This window comes from Saccopteryx bilineata, chromosome 2, assembly GCF_036850765.1.
Source record: "Saccopteryx bilineata isolate mSacBil1 chromosome 2, mSacBil1_pri_phased_curated, whole genome shotgun sequence".
Lineage (NCBI taxonomy): Eukaryota > Metazoa > Chordata > Mammalia > Chiroptera > Emballonuridae > Saccopteryx > Saccopteryx bilineata.
In genome coordinates this window covers 38,990,184-39,010,615 of record NC_089491.1, presented here as the reverse complement: position 1 = coordinate 39,010,615, position 20,432 = coordinate 38,990,184, and the positions used below count along the sequence as shown (strand labels likewise).

The following is a 20,432-nucleotide window of genomic DNA, read 5'->3' as shown; positions in this document are numbered from 1 at the left end:
GCGCCGAGACCGCGGAAGCGCGCACGCTCGGCGGGGCGGGGTCGATAGCTGAGGGGCGGGGTCCTCGGGGCCTCTGCCGGAAAACTGTGAAAAAGTGTGAAAACTGGGACGTCTAGGAGTGAGCTCAGCCTGGATGTCCAGAGTCCAAAAACACACGCTCAATCTATGCTGTACCGCCCTGGGGAAGGAGCACTCCTATTGGGGTGGAGAGGAGCGGTCATCAGAGGAGTCCCGCGTCAAAGGATGGGAAGGATTTGTCTCTAAGAAGATGGCAGGGACCGCATGACTAGTTGAGACACCGCAACAGCATAGCTGAACCTGCCGGTTTCACTTTGGACGGGGGCAATAGGTTCCGTTTGGAGGGGCTGCTGCTGCGCGGGCGAGAGTCTTGGCCACCGTGTTCGGAGTTTCGACCTCATTTGGTGGACACTGGCTGGTCATGGGGTGGGGGAGCGGTCATCAGGGGCCAGTCAAAATAGTTCATGTGCATAGTTCACTCTGGCTGCAGTGAAGGAGGGGGTGAGGCAGGGAAATCGGGCTGCAATCGTTGGTGACTCCAGGCAGCTGGGTCCCGGGGATGTGGCCAGAGACACATCCGGTGCCCGACGTTCAATAGGCGTTCAAATGTTTGTTAAATGATTTGTTGAAAGAACTAGATAAATGGCAGTGGGAATGGAGAAACGTAGATTAAATTGGGAGATATTAGGAGGTAGGTGAGGTGAGGAGCTGGCGACTGTTTGGACAGAGGAGGAAAGTGTCCAGGATGACTCCCAGTTTGACTTAATTCGGACAAGCTGAATTTGATATGCTTATGAGACCGCTCATGTGGAGTGACAGTGGCAGGCCGTTGAAAAGGGGTCTGAAATCACAGCACTCCCTGAGACCACAAGGGGGCAGCAAACACTTCGTGGGTCTAGTGCCAATCTCGGCTCTTTCTCAGCTTCCTCCTTCTCATTCCCGGACGGGTCCCCACCGCGCCCACCCCTTTGCCAAACCCCTGTATCCGAACCTTTTCTGGACTCCCCTTCTCGGCTAGTAGCACCAAGAAAGCTACCAACTGAGAAACTTAAGGGATCCTCTCTGCCTTTGTACATGCTACTCCTTGGTCTCTCAAAGACCTTGCATATCACCCTCTAGGGCTGCCTCTTCAATCCTTCCCTTGTGTCCTGAAGGACCCTATACCCAGCTGGTGGGACTGCCCTTTTCCTTAACTCTCACAGTTAGCCTGGGAAGGGCAGGAATCAGATGGTCCCTGCCTGGCATGGAATCTGACACAAAGAGGAAACTTGGTAAATGTAGGATAAATGGATACATAAGTGAATGTTCCACTCAGATCAGTCAAATGAAAGCATTTGTCTGGAGAGCCCTACACCTCCCAGAAAGCCAGACCAGGATGAGTATAGCTTCTGGTTCAACCACTAGGAAGGTTGACAACTCTGCCCTCCACCACCCAATCCTCACCCTCATCCCCATCCTACACCAAGAAGCTGGCACACTCCTCCAGAGATCTCTCGTTTATTGTTACTGAACTAGGACACTAGCGGGGAGAGTTCAATGAAGAAATTCCAAATAGCCAGACCTGTGAACTCAGGATCCCACCTGAGTATGGACAGGTAGGCTGTGAATCCCATAAATATAGAGCTGCCTCTGCCCTGTTACAAGTGCAGTTTGGCACAGGGCCCTGGAGCCTGGTTGCCCTGGCCCTCCCTAGGATGGGGAGCAGCCATCATTCCTCCGCTGGCTTTACTTGCTTGGCGGCTTCTAGCTGGCAAAGTAGCTCATCCCACTGCACAAACTGCTTGGAGAGAAGCATTGTCTAGTTGCAGGTCAAGGTGAAAACAGGAGTCTGAGTAAGGTAGTGCAGATATTTTGAACCTGCCAAAGGGGGCGGGCAGGAGAATGAGAATAGACATGCTGGTTGGGATGGGATGAGAGAAACAGAGATGGAACAAAAGTACAGGGTTTTAGACAGCCCTTCTCAGGAGCCTGGCTGAGCAGAAAGGATACAGTTTTGTTGTATTCCTCCAAGAGAGCCTTGGACTCCTCAGTGATCTCCACACACTGGTCCTGTGGGGCCAAGGTATGGCAGAGAAAGGAACTGAACAAAGCCACTACTTCCCATTAACCTTCCTGCATCTTCAGGGACCCTCAATGCCCTCCTCCCCTCCCCTCCAGTAGAGCCTAGATAAGGTGATGTTTAACCTCAGAGCCAAAAGGAGCAAATTTCTAATGGGGTACTTTTTTTTTTTTTTTGTATTTTTCTGAAGCTGGAAACAGGGAGGCAGTCAGACAGACTTCCGCATGTGCCTGACCAGGATCCACACGGCACACCCACCAGGGGGCGATGCTCTGCCCATCCGGGGCATTGCTCTGTTGCGACCAGAGCCACTCTAGCGCCTGAGGCAGAGGCCATGGAGCCATCCCCAGCGCCCAGGCCATCTTTGCTCCAATGGAGCCCTGGCTGCGGGAGGGAAGAGAGACAGAGAGGAAGGAGAGGGGGAGGGGTGGAGAAGCAGATGGGTGCTTCTTCTGTGTGCCCTGGCCGGGAATCGAACCCAGTACTTCCACACGCCAGGCTGATGCTCTACAACTGAGCCAACCAGCCAGGGCTCTAATGGGGTACTTTGAGGCTCCAAGATGGTTACACTAACAGCAGTCTTAAGGCTTATGGAAAGGGAAGTGGACCATATATTTAAGGATTCATTTCCGCTAGTATATGTCTTCTCCTACCTTGTCCCCTGTTTTTTGTTTGTTTGTTTTTTGTATTTTTCTGAAGCTGGAAACGGGGAGAGACAGTCAGACAGACTCCCGCATGCGCCCGACCGGGATCCACCCGGCACGCCCACCAGGGGGCGATGCTCTGCCCCTCCGGGGCCTCGCTCTGTTGCGACCAGAGCCACTCCAGTGCCTGGGTCAGAGGCCAAGGAGCCATCCCCAGCGCCCGGGCCATCTTTTGCTCCAATGGAGCCTCGGCTGCGGGAGGGGAAGAGAGAGACAGAGAGGAAGGAGAGGGGGAGGGGTGGAAAGGCAGATGGGCGCTTCTCCTGTGTGCCCTGGCCAGAAATCGGACCCGGGACTTCTGCACGCCAGGCCGACGCTCTACCACTGAGCCAACCGGCCAGGGCCCCTTGTCCCCTATTTCTGAACCCTTTTTGAATTTGCACTTGAGTCTGGGAATAGTGGGGAGGGGGGGCCCAAAACAGCTCCTCCCCCCACAGTCAAGGACACCCATCCTCAGTGATTTTTTTGTATTTTTCTGAAGCTGGAAATGGGGAGAGACAGTCAGACAGACTCCCGCATGCGCCCGACTGGGATCCACCCGGCACACCCACCAGGGGCCACGCTCTGCCCACCAGGGGGCGATGCTCAGCCCCTCCGGGGCGTCGCTCTGCCGTGACCATAGCCACTCTAGCGCCTGGGGCAAAGGCCAAGGAGCCCGAGCCATCTTTGCTCCAATGGAGCCTTGGCTGCAGGAGGGGAAGAGAGAGACAGAGAGGAAGGCGAGGGTGGGGGTGGAGAAGCAAATGGGCGCTTCTCCTATGTGCCCTGGCCGGGAATCGAACCCGGGTCCCCCGCACGCCAGGCCGACGCTCTACCGCTGAGCCAACCGGCCAGGGCCCTCAGTGATTTTTTTGATACCTCCTAATATCAACCTTTTAGTGTCTCAGAATAGCCCTACTTTGGGAGGCAGAAGACCTGGATGTGGCCCTAGGCAAGTCCTTTACCCTTTCTAAGGCAGACAGAAGATAAAGGATAAACCCCCAAGTTTCCCCTGGAACTGGTATCAAGGGAGCCTGACACTATTTCTCCAGGCAGCAGGGAGTAGAAGCCTCACCACTTCTTTACCTTCCAGTCCTCTCCCCTCCCATACCTGCTGCTGGATGTGGATCTGGGCCAGGCGCTGCAGGCAGGCAGCATGCTCAGGAACGGCTGTAAAACACAACGCACACTGCCCAATGATGCTTGTGCCTTCCCCCGGGACTGCTCAATAGTCTATTAGGTCTTTGGCAGGATTAGAGTATTGAGTGAAGAAGCTAAACAAACGCTAGGCTTCATCGACCGCTGCAGCTAGAGGTGGTGGTGGGGCTCCCTGCTCACCCCAGTCTTACTCTAGGACCCAAAAAGGAGGGTAAGACAAAGGCTCTTAGGAGATAAAACCATGGAGTCACCAGAATTGCCCCATTCCCCAACCCAGTGCTGTAAGCAGGGAGAGGTAAAAAGAGCTTTACCTATCATGGGGTCTGTTTCTTTGCTTTTGGCCCAGTGGGACCAGGGCTGCCTGTCCTAGGGAACAAGGCGCCTGCAGGGGGACTGAAGATAAATGCCAGGTCCCTAAGCTGGCTACCTTAAATCCAACACCCAAAGCCTTGGCCACCATTGTAGGCCCAAAGCTTAAGGCTGTAAGATGCTCAGCAGGTAGCTGATCAGTGGTAGGGAGGGGGAACTTAGAAAAATACCTCCAGAGACAGACAAGATGGATATCTGGATTCAATTAAAGTCACTGTCTGCTTGTCAAAACCCAGGCATAGAGGCTGCTTTCAGCAGTGTGGCAGAAAGAATTCACACACAGTCACATACTGGCCAGAGACTCTTAGAGTAAAATCTAGAATCTGCAGCACCTTGAAGGACAGATGCTAAAAGATGGGGTAAAAGGCAAAAGGAATTCCCAGAACTGGGACGCTGGGTTTACACTACTGTCCTTAGGCCCAAATTGCCTGGGATTCTGAAACTGAGCTCTGTGCTCTGGCAATTTTAATCCAATGCAGGAGGGAGGTACCCCCAGGGTAAAGACAAGGAGCAGACCCAGCCTGAGGTCAGGAAACCTGAGGCATAGGGAAGCCCTGCCCACCCCCACCCCCACCACTCCCCCGCCAGCATAGTGGAGAGGTACCTTTGATATGAGCACTGTCCAGCATGGGCACCAAAGCCTCCACCTGCTCCAGGAGTGCAATCTGGGAGAGGACAAACTGCTCCTCTGAGGTATAAACAGACAAAATAATCACAGCGAGGTGAGTCTGTGCACTGCTACTCCAATGCAAGAGGATGAGAACCTGGCAGGGGAGATCCCTGGGTCCTGAGCTTGGGGCAGCTACTTTGCCCATTGGCCCCTTCCCTAGATGCACATTTCCCCGTTCTGCTCCGATTTCTCCTGAATCCCTCGGGTCTGACCCATCTTGAGCCCAGAAAGCCTCTAAGTTTCTCCAAATCCCACTTTTTGCCAAATTTTAACTTGAAGGCCTCTTCCTCTGGCCTCCTATCAACAAATTCAGTGAGCTCCTCTGAGGAGACAATATTTCAGACTTAGGTCCCCATATCCAAGGACTGCTTGGGAGGGAAGGTCTGAAAGAGGAGACATGTGGCAGACTGCCAAGCAGGTTCTGCTCAGTGGCTCTGGAGAACTGGGACAGTAAGAGAAAAGACAAGTAAGGAAAGCATGGCCCTGCACAAAGGATTTCAATGGTTGCAAAGAGTGGGAAGGGCATTGAAGAAGTAAGGACTGTTATGTCAAAATTTGGAGGCAAGAGTGCTTGTCAATCAGCAGAGGAAAACGAACTCATTTTGCTGAACTGCAGCATGAGGAGCACAGTAAACAGAACTAGATGGGAGGGTAGATCCAGCAGACTGCAGAAGGCTTTGAATGGCAGGCTAAGGATTTAGGGTTTTATTCTAGTAAAGAGAGAGAGATAGAGACTGAGGTTCTAAAGCAGATAAAGCAGAATGTTGAAAAAGTGTTTTGGGGCTATGCAAGAAGGGGAAGACTGGGATCAAGAAGAGGACTTAGGAGACTGCAACTGTTCATGTGTGAGGGGATAAACACTGAGGCAGTAGTCACAGGGAGGCATGGAAAGGCTGGACTCAAGTCAGTGCAAGAGATCTTCTGAACTTGATGTTTGAGCCATAGCAATGGCTTAGGTACAATCTGGTTCACCACTGTATATCTCATACCTAGAATAGTCTAGATTATAGTAGATGATCATTAAACATCTTTTCAATGAATGAACATACCCAGTTGCTTGGCAAACCTTATCTTATGAAGTAGTTAACTAACTGATGAGCAGCCATTGCCTAGAACTCTGAAATCCCAGTGCTTTCTCAAATGAAAAAAAGATGTTGAAGCCTGACCAGTGGTGGCACAGTGATAGAGCATAACCTGGGACACTGAGGACTCAGGTTTGAAACCCTTAGGTCACTGGCTGAATGCAGGCTCCTCTGGCTTGAGCCCAAAGGTCGCTGGCTTGAAGCCCAAGGTTGCTGGCTTGAGCCTAAGGTCACTGGCTTGAGCAAGGGGTTACTGGCTCAGCTGGAGGCCCCTGGTCAAAGAACGTATGAGAAGCAATCTGCCTGACTTGTGCTGGCACAGTGCACAAAGCATCAACCTGGAATGCTGAGGTCACTGGTTTGAAACCCTGGCTTGCCTGGTCAAGGAACATATGAGAAGCAACTACGAGTTGATGCTTCCCATTCCTCTCCCCCCACCTTTTTCTCTCTCTTAAATTAACAAAATCTTAAAAAAAGAGCGTGAAGCAATCAATGAACAACTAAAGTGCTGTATCTATAAACTGATGCTTCTCATCTCTCTCCCTTCCTGTCTCTGTCTCTCTCTCCTACTAAAAAAATAAAATAAAATAAATAATGTTGGTAAAGCAATAATAATGAAATGGAACAAATATAACAATATATTGTAATAAGTTATGTGAATGTGGTCTCTCTCTCATTGTACTGTACTAACCCAATTTGAGGCACAACAGCAAAACTAGCACAAAATTTTCTTTTTCACCATTTCACAGAAATATTTGTTCTTTTTTTTTTTTCTTTTTCTTTTTTTCGAAGTTAGTAACGGGGAGGCAGTCAGACAGACTCCTGCATGCCCACCAGGGGGCGATGCTCCGCCCATCTGGGGCATCGCCCCATTGAAACTCTTCTCTCCCAAATGCAATGTCCTCTGCTCCCACCCTTTCCTAGAAGCTCTCCTGTCTAGTGAGCAGAAGTGAGGAAGGTTCTAAAGGAAAATCCTAGTGGCAAACCATTAATAGGGCACTGGAGTATCTCCCACTGTGTCTAGCACCATGGCCTATAGCTGGCTCAGAAGTATACCATACCCAATGTCTACTAGAGAACCACAGGACCACTTCAGGCCTCAGCCCAGATGAAGGCCAGAATTCCAGAAAGCAGCTTCCAAGGCTTTAGCTATTAGGACTGGCAGGGAGGCCATCTCTGTGCCCAAATTCTCCCACAACCTATATCCCCAGATGCTTGTGCACACCTGCTAAGATGAACTGCAGCTTAGAGACATCAGGCATGGCAATGCGGTCAATGTACTCAGGATCCAGGTATTTGATCAAGTCTTCAACTAGAAAAGTAGCAAGATGGAAAATGGAATAAGGTTGAAGAATGGGGATCTGTTTTATGGAGAATATTGGAGGAATAGTCCATCTTGGGGAGAGCCTTGAGTGAAGAGCTAACACACACAGTGTCCATTATCTGGCGTCTACCAGGGCCCCTATCCCCACTTCCCTGTTGCTCCCCACTCATCACCTGCTGGCTGACCTCAAACTTTACAACTGGGAGCATAATTTCCTCCACCACCCTGGAGCCCTTAGTATTCCCACTGACCTATGTTCACCAAAAGTGGACGACCCCTTGCCCCTCAGTGTCACCAAGATAATCCAGAGCTTTATCTGACATCTAGTTACTGACCAGGTTTCTAGCTCTGACACAATCACAGCCAAGGCTGGGGCTCTCAGTGCCTAATTAATTTCCTGTCTCTGAACCTTGCTGTGGAAATCCCATACCCCTTCTCCTTTACCAAAGGGATCTTTCAGGCAGAGCTCTTATCCCATAGCTTGGGGTACCGTCATGGGCTTGAAGTTTAACCATAAACTAGAAAGCACACCCCAATTCACCATGTCAGCAGGTAAATCTCTTCACATTCTATCCCCAAATGGTGACTCCAGTGGCCCAGTAGGCCAAAGAATCAGGGCCGAGTCTCAGGAAGCATAGGCATAGAAAAAAAAGACAGGCAGGCACCCCCCAGAAACACTTACTCTTTTTGTACAGAATCTTCACCCTCTCCCTCTTGCTGGCAATGTTCCCCAAAGCTACCTGCACCTTGACCAGGCCATCAGCCACCTGTAAGAGGAGTGAAAGTTATTTCCAAGTGGTAAAACACTCTCATTCTCTCAGACTCACAAATCTCTTTGCCCCAGAAATCTGGCTTGGTCACTTTCTCTTGTATTAAAGGAAATGTGATTCCACCTTCCAGGAATCCTCAGTGGGAAGAGGAAGATAATTATGTACTCCTTGAGGAGTTTCAAGTCTGACTGGGTCGGGGCATAATTAATTATTTTAGAGTTTATGAGGCACTAGCATATACTATATATTCCCTGGTTCCTACCCCCCTAACTGAACCTACCTATACTTTAAGGGCAGAGGGTGATGAATTCCAATGTTAAAGAGCTGAATAGATGGAGAGGCAATGGAAATAAATGATCTTACTCGTAGGATAGAGGGTGAGGAGTGCCAAAATTTAAGGGTCAAACACATGGGGAGGCAAATAAGACTGAGCAGAGCAGCCAGAGAGGTAGGAGGAAAACCAGGAGGGTTAGCATCATAGATGTCAAAGGAAGATAATGTTTTGAAAAGTCAGTTCTCAAATGAGGCACAATCTGCTAGTGACAACTAATTTCACAAGAGTGTACAAACCATTACTCTGATACACTTAATTCCACGGTATTCCTGACACTCCAACTCCAGTAAAAGATCTTCCCGTAGTAAAGAAGGGATGATAACAGAGCTTCACAGTTGTCAAAATTCAGTAACTGGTGTGGAGTGCCTGTCTATATTGAAACACCCAGTAGCCAATCGCTTCCCCTCCTAATCATGGTCCTCTCAGACCTCACCTCGCACCCCCTGGAACCTTTCTTATGCACCTTTTCTCTGCTTCCTCTAAGTCCTACAGACCTCTTTCTGCACAATTCATTTAGCAATTAATTACACAGGGCTCCATGACGTCTCCTCCATTGTGGATTTCAACTCTTACTGAAACTCTCATTAGTCAGCTTTCCGATTATGTCAAGTCTCCCCCAACTAAACCTCGAAAGCAGGGACGGAGTCTTAGTCACATCACATTGAGCCCATTTCAAGTTGCCTTAATAACCCGCAGTTCCCTGCATGTCGTGGTCCCCGCAGGTCCAATATGCTTCGGGAAGTCTCGGACTTCTGTTATTTCAAAGGCCGGACTAAGGGTGACCGGACTGGAACGGCATCCATCCCGAGTCCGTAGCCTGTAGATCGCTCTTGCTCAGCCCCAGAAAAAGACCACTGGACCAAAGATCGCTCACCTTCCGCGAGCCGCATGACCCTCCGGGTCCGTACACCCAGCGCTCCAGCTCCTCCACACGGGTCTGTAGCCGCTGCACATCAGTCACAGCCGCCATAGTTGTGCTCTGCTCAGCTGGGGAATTGCCAAAGGGCGGGACGTCCGGCCAAACAGAGAAGTTTGACCAATCCCAGTGCACCAGCGCAACTCCATATAGAAAGTGACGTCACGATTCAGCCTTCCGGAGCCGGAAGTGACCGGCGGGGCGGGCAGAAAGAGTCTAAAGCTGCCTGGTTACCTAGGCAACAGCCACCTGTCAGACCCTACACTGGTCTCCAGTTCCTGCTTGTCAAGATAACCTTTACCTAATATCAAAGAAGGTGCCCCATCTCATTCCCCGAACTTGCGCATATAAATACACCCATTATTCCAGGATTGGTCTATTCCAGTATATCAATATGAGGCCCTGTGAAATACCATAATCTTTTAGAGTCTAAAAAGTTCAAGCAATTAAGTGCCTTGCCTAGGGCATTCAGTACTATAGTGGTAGAATCAGGATTTGAACTCATGCAGTCTGATTCATGAGACTAAGCTCTTCTACTCTCATGGATCTTTGCTATTCTGTCTTTCCTCTGAGAACCCCTGTCCCAACACAGTTTGTATATACCACACAATTCCTTTCCAGCGCCCAGATCCAAAGAAGAAGAAAAGACATTGGAGGGGGGGGTACTGCAGCTTTATTATCCAGATGTGACCTGAGGAACATCTCCTTCACAACATCCCAACCCAACCCTTCATCTGACTCCTGAAGAGAACCAGGTCTGAATCCAAGAGGTAGGGTCCTAGCGATGATATTGACACAGGGGGGCACATGAGGAGATGATGGGGGTTACTGGGGCAGGACTCTTTGGTAGATGCTGCTGGAGTAGGCCAGAGAGGAAGTGCCCTCCCTTTACAATGAGGTAGATGTAACATCAAAAGAAAACTCTTTGGCTTCAAGTCCACATGGCATAGGGGTGGGGGTGGGGGTCACTTCCCAGGTCTGAGCCCTAGACTGGACCCTCTGAAGAATCAAGGTGGAGGGGGTGTCTCCTGCCTCCCCCTCTGCAATGGGCTGCAACTCTTAATTGCAAGTGGGAGCTCTCAGGGTGAGGTACTGGAAGGGGGCCCTGTAGAGTTTGGCGGTACAGGGTTAGTTGGGCCCTGGGAAGCTGGCACAGGCTGGCGGCGGGCAAAGAGGATGCCTGGCAAAGGCATAAAGAGATGGTAGAGGGAAAATACAATCAGGAGGGGGCAGGGAAGAGAAACAGAAGAAGGAAACAAAAGTTAGTGACCTGATTGCTAGAACACCACACACATATCTCTACCACAAGCCAATGAGGACAAACACTTTGGGTCAGTTAGAGACTCCTATGCCAATACAGATACTCTCAAACAGATAAACAATAAATATTTACACATGCCTTGGACCCCATGCCATGTAGACAGTACCTTTAACCCATGACAGTGTAGCAATCCACTGAACCCTGTATTACCCATGCAAGTTTGAATGCCCCTGAATCTCATGCCAGTAGAAAAAGTCTAAAATCCCCATGCCAATGTAAATACCCCTGACCGAATGCCAGTGTAGATAGCCTGCAGTACCCATACCAGTGTAGACCACCCCGTTGATCTCTAGGGCCATGTTGATACTGCTGATACCACTGCCTGCCAGATTGAGAGGCCCATCCAGCCGCTCTTCTGTCCGGGAGGGGGAAGGGGAGTCACATTTTTGGGAATCAGACTTCAGATTTACAAGCTCCCCTCTTCATCCCTATAGACAGCCCCCATTCACTTCAACCCCACACCTGTAATCACACAGTTACTTATTGAGGGGCTATCTGCCCCACCTCCAATGCCTGGCTGCTGATGGGTCTGTCCTCCTACGGTGCACAAGCCCAAAGCCCTATCAGCAATTAGCCCTTCCTCACCCCTTAGGGGAACCTTGCCACGAGTCAGGAAACTGGGGGGTGCTCCAGGTCGAGGTGGGTCAATTGGCCCCATCAGCACAGCCCTCTTCTCTGGAGGCTCCTCTGGTGCCAACTTCTCCCTTGCAGATCCCAAGGCCAGGCCCACAGGTCGAGGGGTTGAAATCCCACTCTCCTCTGGAAGAATAGGTCATTCAGCTCCTCTGGGCCAACCAACAATCTCTGCTTTTGGTTCTCCCCCAAGGCCCTGGTCACCTAAGCTTAAGCACCAGGTTCAATTTCCATTTCCATTCAGAGTCTCAGCCCAAAGGCTCTGAAACTGGAGAGCCCAAAGGGCCTATATGTTGGTCCAAGACAATTTGGAGGATTTCCTTGTTCTCAGTTGTTAAAAAATACAAAGTGTAGAATGGAATTAATTCGGATAAAGGACCTTCAGCCCTGTGCCATAGTACCACTTATTCCAGAGCTCTCAAAGCTTCATTGACCCCAAACCTCAGGACTCCTAAACTTCAGAGTTCATCAAATCTTAGTGCCTCATCAGTCCCTACCACCCCATATCTCAATGCCTCTTACATTTTAGAGTCTGGATATTTTAATGTTCCGTATATCTCAGTGTACCCCGAGGACTCAGTGACCCCCAAACCGCAGCCCCAACCCCTCACACCTTTCTTAATGGGGCTCGGGCTCAGCTGCGCGCAGGCATGTGCCGGAAGGCCTGAAGCTGAGAGCTGGGCAGGGCGGTTGCCAGGAGTGGGTGCCGGCAGGGCCGAGCCAGGACCGGCGGCCGGGCCTGGAGTGCCCCGAGGGGGTGGCCCTGCCAAGCCGAAGAGCGGGGTGGCAGTGTAAGCCTGACGACGGCCCTCACGCCGGTTGCTGTCGATGGCAGCTTGGAGCTCCCCTGGGGAGCTGAGCGCCCGCGTCTCACACTCATATGGGTACAGGTACTTCATGTACCTAGGGGAGGACGGAATATGCGAGCAGAGGAAGCTGAGCCCCACTATCAAGCCCTATCCCGGGAAGCCCGCCCAGGGGCCCGCCTCTCGGGCCTTGCCCCACCCTGCCCCTCCCTCTCTCCCCTCCCCGCCCCGCCCCCAGCCTAGTGCTCGCGCGCCTGGCCTTACTGGGTGCGAAGAGTGAAGGCGGCCGACGTGATGGTGGTGGGCAGGCTGAGGCCGCGCGTGACCTCCCGCCACACCTTGCGGTTGATGACTTCCACCAGGCCGCCTTTAGCCGTCACTAGGCGAAACAGCGCGTACAAATCCAGCACCTGCTTCGCCATGATGGGCACGCGGTTCACTGGCGTCCCTGGTGGGGGTTGTGTAGAGTCAGGACACGAAGACTTAAGACCCAGTCTGCGGGCATCGTCAGACACTTAAGGAGTCAGCTGCCTGGACGAGGCCGGGATACAAGGTGGGACCTCGAGAAAGTAGGGGAAGGAGGGGGGTTGGGAGTGCTATTCTAGGCAGACCCCACAGAGCTCCAAGAAGGGACAGGAGACTAGACTGGGGGTAGGCAAACTTCTGTAAAGAATCAGATGTTAAATGTTTAGGCTTTACAGGCCAAACGGTTCCTTCAGAACTACTACTCCACTCTGCCATTGTAGTCTGAAAGCAGCTCTGCGGCTGTGTTCCAATAAAACTTTATTTACGAATTCTGAAATTCGAATTTCATTCTGGAATGCTATTTGTCTTTTAGTTTTTTACACTATTTAAAAATATCATAACCATTCTTAACTCGCAGGCTGCTAGATTTTGTCCTCAAACTTTAGTTTGTCAATCCCTGGGGTAGACCGTGGGAAGGACTTCCTGACAGTGCTGAAGAGCGCGACTCCCTAAGCAGCAGCCGGCGGTGGCTGCCTGAGGCTGAAGGATTGTGGACAGGAGAAGAAGCAACCCCTGCCTCAGCTTGCCAACTCCACCGCAGCCCGCGCCTCCCCCGCCGGCCAGCCCTGACAAAAGGGCCTGTCTGCGCTGAGCGATGGGCCCCAGTTAATTCCTTACCGATCCCGTCCCCTTCCGCGGCCGCCTTTGGACCCGAACAATTAGCTGCGGCCTGATTAATGGGGGAAAATTATCGGCCCCGCGAGACCCCCCTCCCCGCTGCAGAGGGAGAGAAGGGAGGAAGGACTCCAAGGAGGCAGAGCTCTGGGCCTGGTAGGGGAAGTCTAGAATATGCTAAGAGCACCCTACCCCAATCCCCAATGGAGGGGAGTCATCAAGGAAGGGGCTGGGAGGGTACACTGGGACCAGAATGACTAGGTCTCCCTGGGGAGCAAAAGGATCTGGGGCCTCTCTGAAGGTTTCTGGTTTGGAATGGACTTGTAATGGGTGCTGGCCTGGCATAGGGGTCTGAGGGACTGTGGCCAGCTCCTGCACTGGGGGGGGGGGGGGCGGGGGAGGCGTGCCGTCTAGTTAATTAGCAGCTTATCAGGCCACACTGGAGTGAGTTAATTAGCTTTGTAGAGAGAGATAATGAGTCAGTCTTTGGACACATGAATCTGGGAGAAGCCTTAGTGATGGACTACCACCCACCCTGATCCCTTCTTGCATTCTCTTTTAGCTCTGAAATTTCTGGAAAGGAATTCCTCCTCCTGCATAGCCCCAACTAACATGGTCCTCAGCCTACCCCTTGAGAAGTCCTTCCTTCAGTCTAATCTTAGTCCTTCTGCTATAGAGCACATTGGGTGTCCCCTGCCTGAAGCAAGGGGAAACTAAGGAGAGACAAGGCTGGAGGAAGGATCGGTGAAAGAGGACCAAGGCATTCTCAGCCCCCTAGCCTGGGAAGGCCCCTGCACCAGGCCAGCCCCCCACCAGCTCTCCTTCCCACCCTCCCAATTGATCCCACACTCATTAACCTGCCAGTGGGCTGGCCACTAATTAATTGCTGGGTGGAGGAGGAGGGCAGGGTCAGAGGTTAAAGATGCTATTGAGGACCCAAAGGATAGGTGCTGCCATGCTCAGACCTCTGTAGAAAGGACCCAACCTGGGGACCAAACCCTAAAGTCTCCCATCCTCAAACCTCATAAATGGGGGTCCTTCCCTTACATCACCCCACTCACCCCTCTTCTGCATGAAGCTAAACAGGTCATCCAGAAATTCCTTCCTCTTGGGGTCTGCATCGAGCTCGTACAGCTGGGGAAGGACTGAGATCATTTTCCAGCTCTGCTTACCCCTCACACCCTGGGGCCCCAACTCAGGTTGTATCCTGAATAAGGGTCCCCAGCTAAATGGGTAAGTAGGGTCTGAAATGTGGACTCCCAAACATTAGGCTCTTTTCTTCTGGTACAGATAAGGGCACTTTTTTCTAATACACACAGAGACCCCTTACTGGCTAGTAGTGCCCTGAGCAGATCAAACCACCCATCTGGGGAGGAGGGGAAGAAAGGACGCCTTGGAGGTTCATCCTGCCCTGCAGGGCATACACAGAGTTCAGAGAGGAAGTCAGGTTGGAGCTGTGCTCCACAATGAGGAAACTGACAGATATATCTGAGGCATTCATTTACTCTTGTTCATTCCTGCAAGGGCTTCTAGCTGTTGCCATCTCTGTGTGCCAAGGCCAGGGGTAATGACTCTAACCATCCCTCAGCCACGATGGATGCTCAGGAGCTCCTGGATTGAAGCCTGGGGCCCCTCAGCCCACCTCCTGGTCTAATCTCCTTCAGGGACAGTAGCCTGCCCACTACAGGAGCTGCCACAGAGGCAATGGCCTTGTACCACTGAGGACCTGTGGAGTCAAGACTTGAAAGGCCCAGAGGATAATTCTACACGTTCCTAGTCACCTGGAGCCCCATCTCTAGCATCACCTCCTACATACCACCCAGGAGGAACAATCCCTGGGGTAACAGTCATTTACCCAATAGTAAGAGTTCCTGAGTAACACCTATAGATGACATTCTATTCCTCAATAAGAAATCTCAGTAAAAAATACCCATGAATAACAAACCTCAATGATTCACCTTTAGAGCTATGCTCTCATAGGAACTGAGCCCTAAGTCTTATATGGATGCCCACAAATTACACACTCTCCAAGTAATAGTCCCCATACTTATATACCAGGAGAAACAGCCACTAGAGACCTATCTCCATAGTAGCAGAGTACTGAGTAACACTCCTTTTTATACTAATGTCACAGAGTACTAACCACAGATGAACACTTCTGGAAAATATCCAAGACCAACACCCTACAGGTAACACCACCAGAGTAGCACACCTGGAGTCATAGCCCTACAGAATACCTTCATAATGACAGGCTGGAGTAGTGCTTTACAGTAACATCCAAATGGGGTTTGCAGGGAGGAAAAACTCAAATAGGGCCCCATGAGTAAGATCCTGTCATTCTCAGCTGCACAGACCCATTAGTCACACTGTGCTTGTCGTGACCATCACAGGCTGGGAACTGTCACTCATAGAACTCAGGCCAGCAAAAGGATTTGGATGGGGGAATGTGACAGGGAAGAGATGAGGAGGATATCAGCTTGCCAGAGGAGTGGCAACCTCCATTCTGCTTCCAAAGACAGAAGTAGGCAGCCCCAAACACCCCACTGGTTGCTGAAATATAATCTTGTGACTTGATATGTGAAAAGTTAGGGTAGGGTGGTGCTGCCATTGGAATCCCTAGTCCCCAGGTGCTCCTTCCTCAAAAGAATTCTTAAAGGTCTCTACACCCCTCCTACTTTCCCTTCCAGCCTCACCAAGAGCCTCCAATCTGTCAGCCTCCATGTTTCTGGGTGTCTTCTGAACCTCTTAATGTTTGCCTATGCACTTCTTTCTGTGTCTCTGGGTGCCTGTCTCTCTCTTCTTGTCACTATCCTTCAGACTTTCCACTGTCCCTATCCAGGTCTCTGTGTCTCTGTCTTTCCATCCTGTAGAGGGCAGCGGGGGGGGGGTAGTGGGGGGAAGGCTACCAATCACCAAGCTTTGCTTTTTGTCCAGAGAGGAAGAGGGGAAGGCCTGACATTGAGGGGGTCCTACCTGCTTGAACTGTTCCTCATAGGTCCATTCATGGGGATGAGGTCCAGAGGGCTGGCTGGAAGGTGAGCTGGGGCCCCGAGTGCCTGGACGATTCTCCTCAGCTACCTCTCTCTCGGCTCCAGCTTCTTCTCCCTCTTCATCCTCTTCAGTTTCCTCCTCTTCATCAGCTCCAGCCTCCCCCAAGCCCCTCTCACTGGCCAGCACAATCCGGGGGCCAGGCAAAGAAGCCCGTGGTGGTGGTGGGTGTGGAGGGGCCAGTGGCACCACCGCCTGGGCCAGTCGAGCTGCCTGCTGCCTCTGCAGGGCTTCCATGACAGCTTCCAGGCGCAGTCCCCCCGCTGGTGGGGGGGCTGGCACCAGGCGGGGCCCTGAGGAAAGGGCCGCCTGTGGGGGAGGGCATTATAGGTGTTGGGCCCTGCTGCCCCCACAACCCCCAACACCAGGGGAAGTGGTTATAGATTCAGGGAAGTGCAGGGGGGGCATATGGAAAAAGACAGAAAGATAGCTTTCCCAAAGATTGACAGAGAGGTAGCAAGAGCAGGAGAGACAGAGCCAAAGAGACAGAAATGGGCATTGACTGAGGACAGGTAGAGACTGAGCAGATCAAAGAGGGTGACAAGGACCAAGAAACAGAGAAAGATGAGGGAGACTGAGAGAGGCAATCCAACAGACAGAAAGAGAGAGAGAGAGAATGACAAGATGTAGAAATAGAAATGGAGATGGGACAGAGACAAGGAGAGAGAAAGGTAGGGAGAAACAGAGACTGAGATGGAGAGAGACAGAGGTATCAGGCAGAGACAAGAATGGAGAGATAGAGGGAAAAAAGAATGGAGAGATGGCAAGAGATGAGATTGATAGAGATACTGGATAGAGAGACAGCGAAGGTAAGAGAGAGAGGAGCATGAGATAAATATCAAAGACCTGAGTGATAGGCAGGAGAGAGAGAGAGAGAGAGAGAGAGAGAGAGAGAATAAGTGAGACCAGGATTGAGAGAGAATGGGAAAGACCTATGCAGCAGGAGACAGAGACAAGAGAGAGATCAGAAAGAGACAGGGCGAGACAGTAAATAGAAGGGGGCAGGCAGAGAGACACAGGGAAAACAGAGAGACGCAGATGACTAGAACCAAGGAGGCGCAGGAATAGAGGGCGGTGGGAGCAGAGCCCGGGACAGGGACCGGACCGGGTGGGCAGGGGACGGCGGGGCCTCGACGCCCGCTCTCTGGCTCTCGGCACCCCGCGGCTGCCCGCACTCACCATCCTGGCGCGGCCCGCTGCCCCCGGCGTCTCCACGGCTCTCCCTCTGCTACACCCGCTTCTCGGGCGGCCCCTGCCTCCGCTCGGTTCCCCACGCGGGGTTCTCCGCTGTGCGCTCTTGACGCCGTGCGCTCCTCTGACAACCGTGCGCTCAAGCAGCTTCGCTGGCGGCAGCCGAGGGGGCGGGACCCGAGCGGGGCAGGGCGGGCGGATACGCAGGGAGAGAGGCCCTGGTGGGCTCTGGCGCTCCCAGCCCCCCAACAGGTGTCTCCTCTCCACACAGCCAGCCAGCTTCGAGGGAGGGGCTCTGGGGAGCGCGGGGAACCCTGCAAAGGAGAGTGAGGATTCTACCGCCACTGGACTCGGGACCAGGACCCCATCCAACCTCACAAGTCTTGCCCCCCCCACACACACACACTCAGTGACTGCCTGGCATTCACACACAAACAGCTGTATTCACACACCAACATACCCTGTCACAAGTACAGGCACACAGCTGCCCTGTTTCACACACTGAGTTACATGGGCATTGCAGTGCCAGTGGCCTGTGATCATTAAGGGGAATCACTCTGCAGGATGTTTGGGTGAGTGTAGAGGGCCTGGACATATCTGAAACTTCTCTCTCCATGCCTTACAGGTGCTGTCCCCAACTGCATGCATGCTGCAGTTTGTACAATATGTGCACACGGTGGTAGACTCACACCTGTGTACACACACTTGGAGGTCTCTGCACTGATTCCGTACCTGCATCAGAGTACACATGCTCCACCAATATACACAGCCACACATTTTAAAAAGCTCTTTTGATGGTCTATTATGGACATGTTCAAACATATATACAAAAAGAGTGAAGAGTATAATGAACATTTCAACAGTGATCAGCATTTTGCTCATCTTCACACACATCCTCCAGCCATGTGTGTGAATCCCGAGTCTGTATCTCCCGACCCCTTGAATCAACTGATTTAAGCCTTACCCTACCCCGTTATCACTCAGATGCTGAGATGCTGTTCCTTATTTTGGGGGTGCTGATGGCAGGTCACAATTCCTCTTCTGAGCAGTCTGAATCCCACTCCTCTCTGGCATTCTCATACATCCCCCAGTTTCTTCCTGTATGCAAGGGAACTGACCTACCAAAAAGTAGGAGGGCCACACGGAAGTGAGGCCAAGTGTGTGAGAACAACATGTGTCTGTAGAGGTGACACCTGGCATGGATGAGACACTGCTATGTCAAACCCAAATCCAGCTTGGGGGTCATCCTGACCTCATACCCAGTGAGGTAAGATTCCTCCCAGGGCCAAGATTACTCCAGGAGACAGAAATTCAGGTGTGACTTTTGCTTCTTCTCTCCTTCTCACACCTACATCCCCACCCTCTCCCAACCAGTCCCCTCTTCTCAGACCCAGCTTGCCCTGGCCTTGCCCACCAGCTCTTCTCACCAGGATGACGCCCCTAACCCCTACCTGCTCTCCCTGTCTCCAGCCTCCACCCTTGTCCCCAACCCGGCTCCCACTGCAGCACTAAGGTCTTGTTCTCTTTGGCCCTTCCCTGGCCACAGTGAGGCTCAGTACTGCTCACAGCTTTGGCTCACTCCAGTGCTCTCTCATTCAGATTTCAGAACTGAGCATCAGACCCCTTCTCCATCAGGAAGCCTTGGTGATCCAATCACCTTTAGTACTGATGCCCCTACCACATAGCTTTGTGTGGTCCTGGGGCAGTCAAGCCCCTTCCTCTGCCCAGCCCTCTCTAAAGCTGGAACCACAGAGGGGGACATCACTGAATGTACAGAGGCAGACAGACATGCCCTGGGGGTCTCTTGGGGGACTAGTGGGCAGGCGGTAGAGATTTGTGGAACTCTGTTCCCAGCTTGTTCCTTTTTCCCCACACAACTTCCCCAGGCTGCTCAGAGAAGAGGTACCTGGAGAGAGCTGGACGGTAAGATTCTTCTTGGAGAGGTAGGAACTGGCTTGGGGAATTCCAGTTCTGAGGGTTTGGAGATTGCTTTGCAGGAGTTTGAGGGGAAAGAGAGAACGGGACTGGGAAGATACTCCCAAAAGAAAAAGAACCAATCAAATATAGGATCCCTCTTTTGCAATCTGAGCCACAAGAGCCTCAACTAGAAAGGGCTGAGGGGAAGGAATAAGCCTGACTGGGATCTGGTTTGTTTCTCTTCATCTGTGAAGAGAAAATGCTGTCTCTCACACCCACACATAACCCCTATCTGATCCTGTACCTCAGTGGTCCCCAACCCCCGGGCCACGGACCGGCACCGGTCCGCAGAGAAAGAATAAATAACTTACATTATTTCCATTTTATTTATATTTAAGTATGAACGATGTTTTATTTTTAAAAAATGACCAGATCACCTGACCAGGCGGTGGCGCAATGGATAGAGCATCGGACTGGGATGCGGAAGGACCCAGGTCCGAGACCCTGAGGTCGCCAGCTTGAGCACGGGCTCATCTGGTTTGAGCAAAAGCTCACCAGCTTGGACCCAAGGTCGCTGGCTTGAGCAAGGGGTTACTCGGTCTGCTGAAGGCCCATGGTCAAGGCACATATGAGAAAGCAATAAATGAACTAAGGCGTCGCAATGCGCAATGAAAAACTAATGATGGTTCTCATCTCTCCATTCCTGTCTGTCCGTCCCTATCTATCCCTCTCTCTGACTCTCTCTCTATCTCTTAAAAAAAAAAAAAAAAAAAAAAAAAGACCAGATTCCCTCTGTTACATCCGTCTAAGACTCACTCTTGACGCTTGTCTCGTAAGTTCGACAATTATATTTAAAAATACCAGTTTTGGCCCTGGCCAGTTGGCTCAGTGGTAGAGCATCGGCCTGGCGTGCAGGAGTCTCGGGTTCGATTCCCGGCCAGGGCACACAGGAGAAGCGCCCATCTGCTTCTCCACCCCTCCCCCTCTCCTTCC

General features: G+C 51.7%; 2 protein-coding genes across 4 annotated transcripts; both read right to left on the bottom strand.

The window, feature by feature from the left end:
• Positions 1-1,499: 1,499 nt before the first annotated feature.
• DCTN3 (dynactin subunit 3) lies at positions 1,500-9,487 on the bottom strand. Its single transcript, XM_066254709.1, has 7 exons — positions 9,342-9,487; positions 8,046-8,130; positions 7,265-7,351; positions 4,892-4,975; positions 3,872-3,930; positions 2,008-2,067; positions 1,500-1,816 (listed from the first exon to the last, which is right to left on the bottom strand). The coding sequence occupies exons 1-7, from the start codon at positions 9,435-9,437 to the stop codon at positions 1,727-1,729; spliced, it is 561 nt and encodes a 186-aa protein (XP_066110806.1). The 5' UTR covers positions 9,438-9,487; the 3' UTR covers positions 1,500-1,726.
• Positions 9,488-10,047: 560 nt separating this feature from the next.
• Positions 10,048-16,568, bottom strand: ARID3C (AT-rich interaction domain 3C). Of its 3 annotated transcripts, XM_066254708.1 has the most exons (7): positions 16,257-16,568; positions 14,345-14,417; positions 12,408-12,591; positions 11,951-12,240; positions 11,290-11,463; positions 10,970-11,059; positions 10,048-10,563 (listed from the first exon to the last, which is right to left on the bottom strand). In XM_066254708.1, exons 1-7 carry the CDS (start codon positions 16,566-16,568, stop codon positions 10,463-10,465), a joined length of 1,224 nt encoding a protein of 407 aa, XP_066110805.1. In that variant the 3' UTR covers positions 10,048-10,462. The 3 variants fall into 3 exon arrangements, with proteins under 3 accessions (XP_066110805.1, XP_066110803.1, XP_066110804.1); XM_066254706.1 differs by lacking the exon at positions 10,970-11,059; XM_066254707.1 differs by lacking the exon at positions 11,290-11,463.
• Between the last annotated feature and the right edge of the window lie 3,864 nt (positions 16,569-20,432).

What these genes read in the sequence shown, in the direction of transcription:
- DCTN3 (XM_066254709.1), bottom strand. Translation starts at nt 9,437, where the DNA reads ATGGCGGCTGTGACTGATGTGCAGCGGCTACAGACCCGTGTGGAGGAG. An exon ending in GCTGCAGTTCATCTTAGCAG is followed by an intron (nt 4,976 to 7,264) that starts GTGTGCACAAGC and finishes TTTATACCTCAG; the next exon opens with AGGAGCAGTTTGTCCTCTCC. An exon ending in GGACAGTGCTCATATCAAAG is followed by an intron (nt 3,931 to 4,891) that starts GTACCTCTCCAC and finishes TGTGTTTTACAG; the next exon opens with CCGTTCCTGAGCATGCTGCC.
- ARID3C (XM_066254708.1), bottom strand. Translation starts at nt 16,568, where the DNA reads ATGGAAGCCCTGCAGAGGCAGCAGGCAGCTCGACTGGCCCAGGCGGTG. An exon ending in CCCGAGCCCCATTAAGAAAG is followed by an intron (nt 11,464 to 11,950) that starts GTGTGAGGGGTT and finishes CTATTCTTCCAG; the next exon opens with AGGAGAGTGGGATTTCAACC. An exon ending in TGGCAAGGTTCCCCTAAGGG is followed by an intron (nt 11,060 to 11,289) that starts GTGAGGAAGGGC and finishes CCTCCCGGACAG; the next exon opens with AAGAGCGGCTGGATGGGCCT.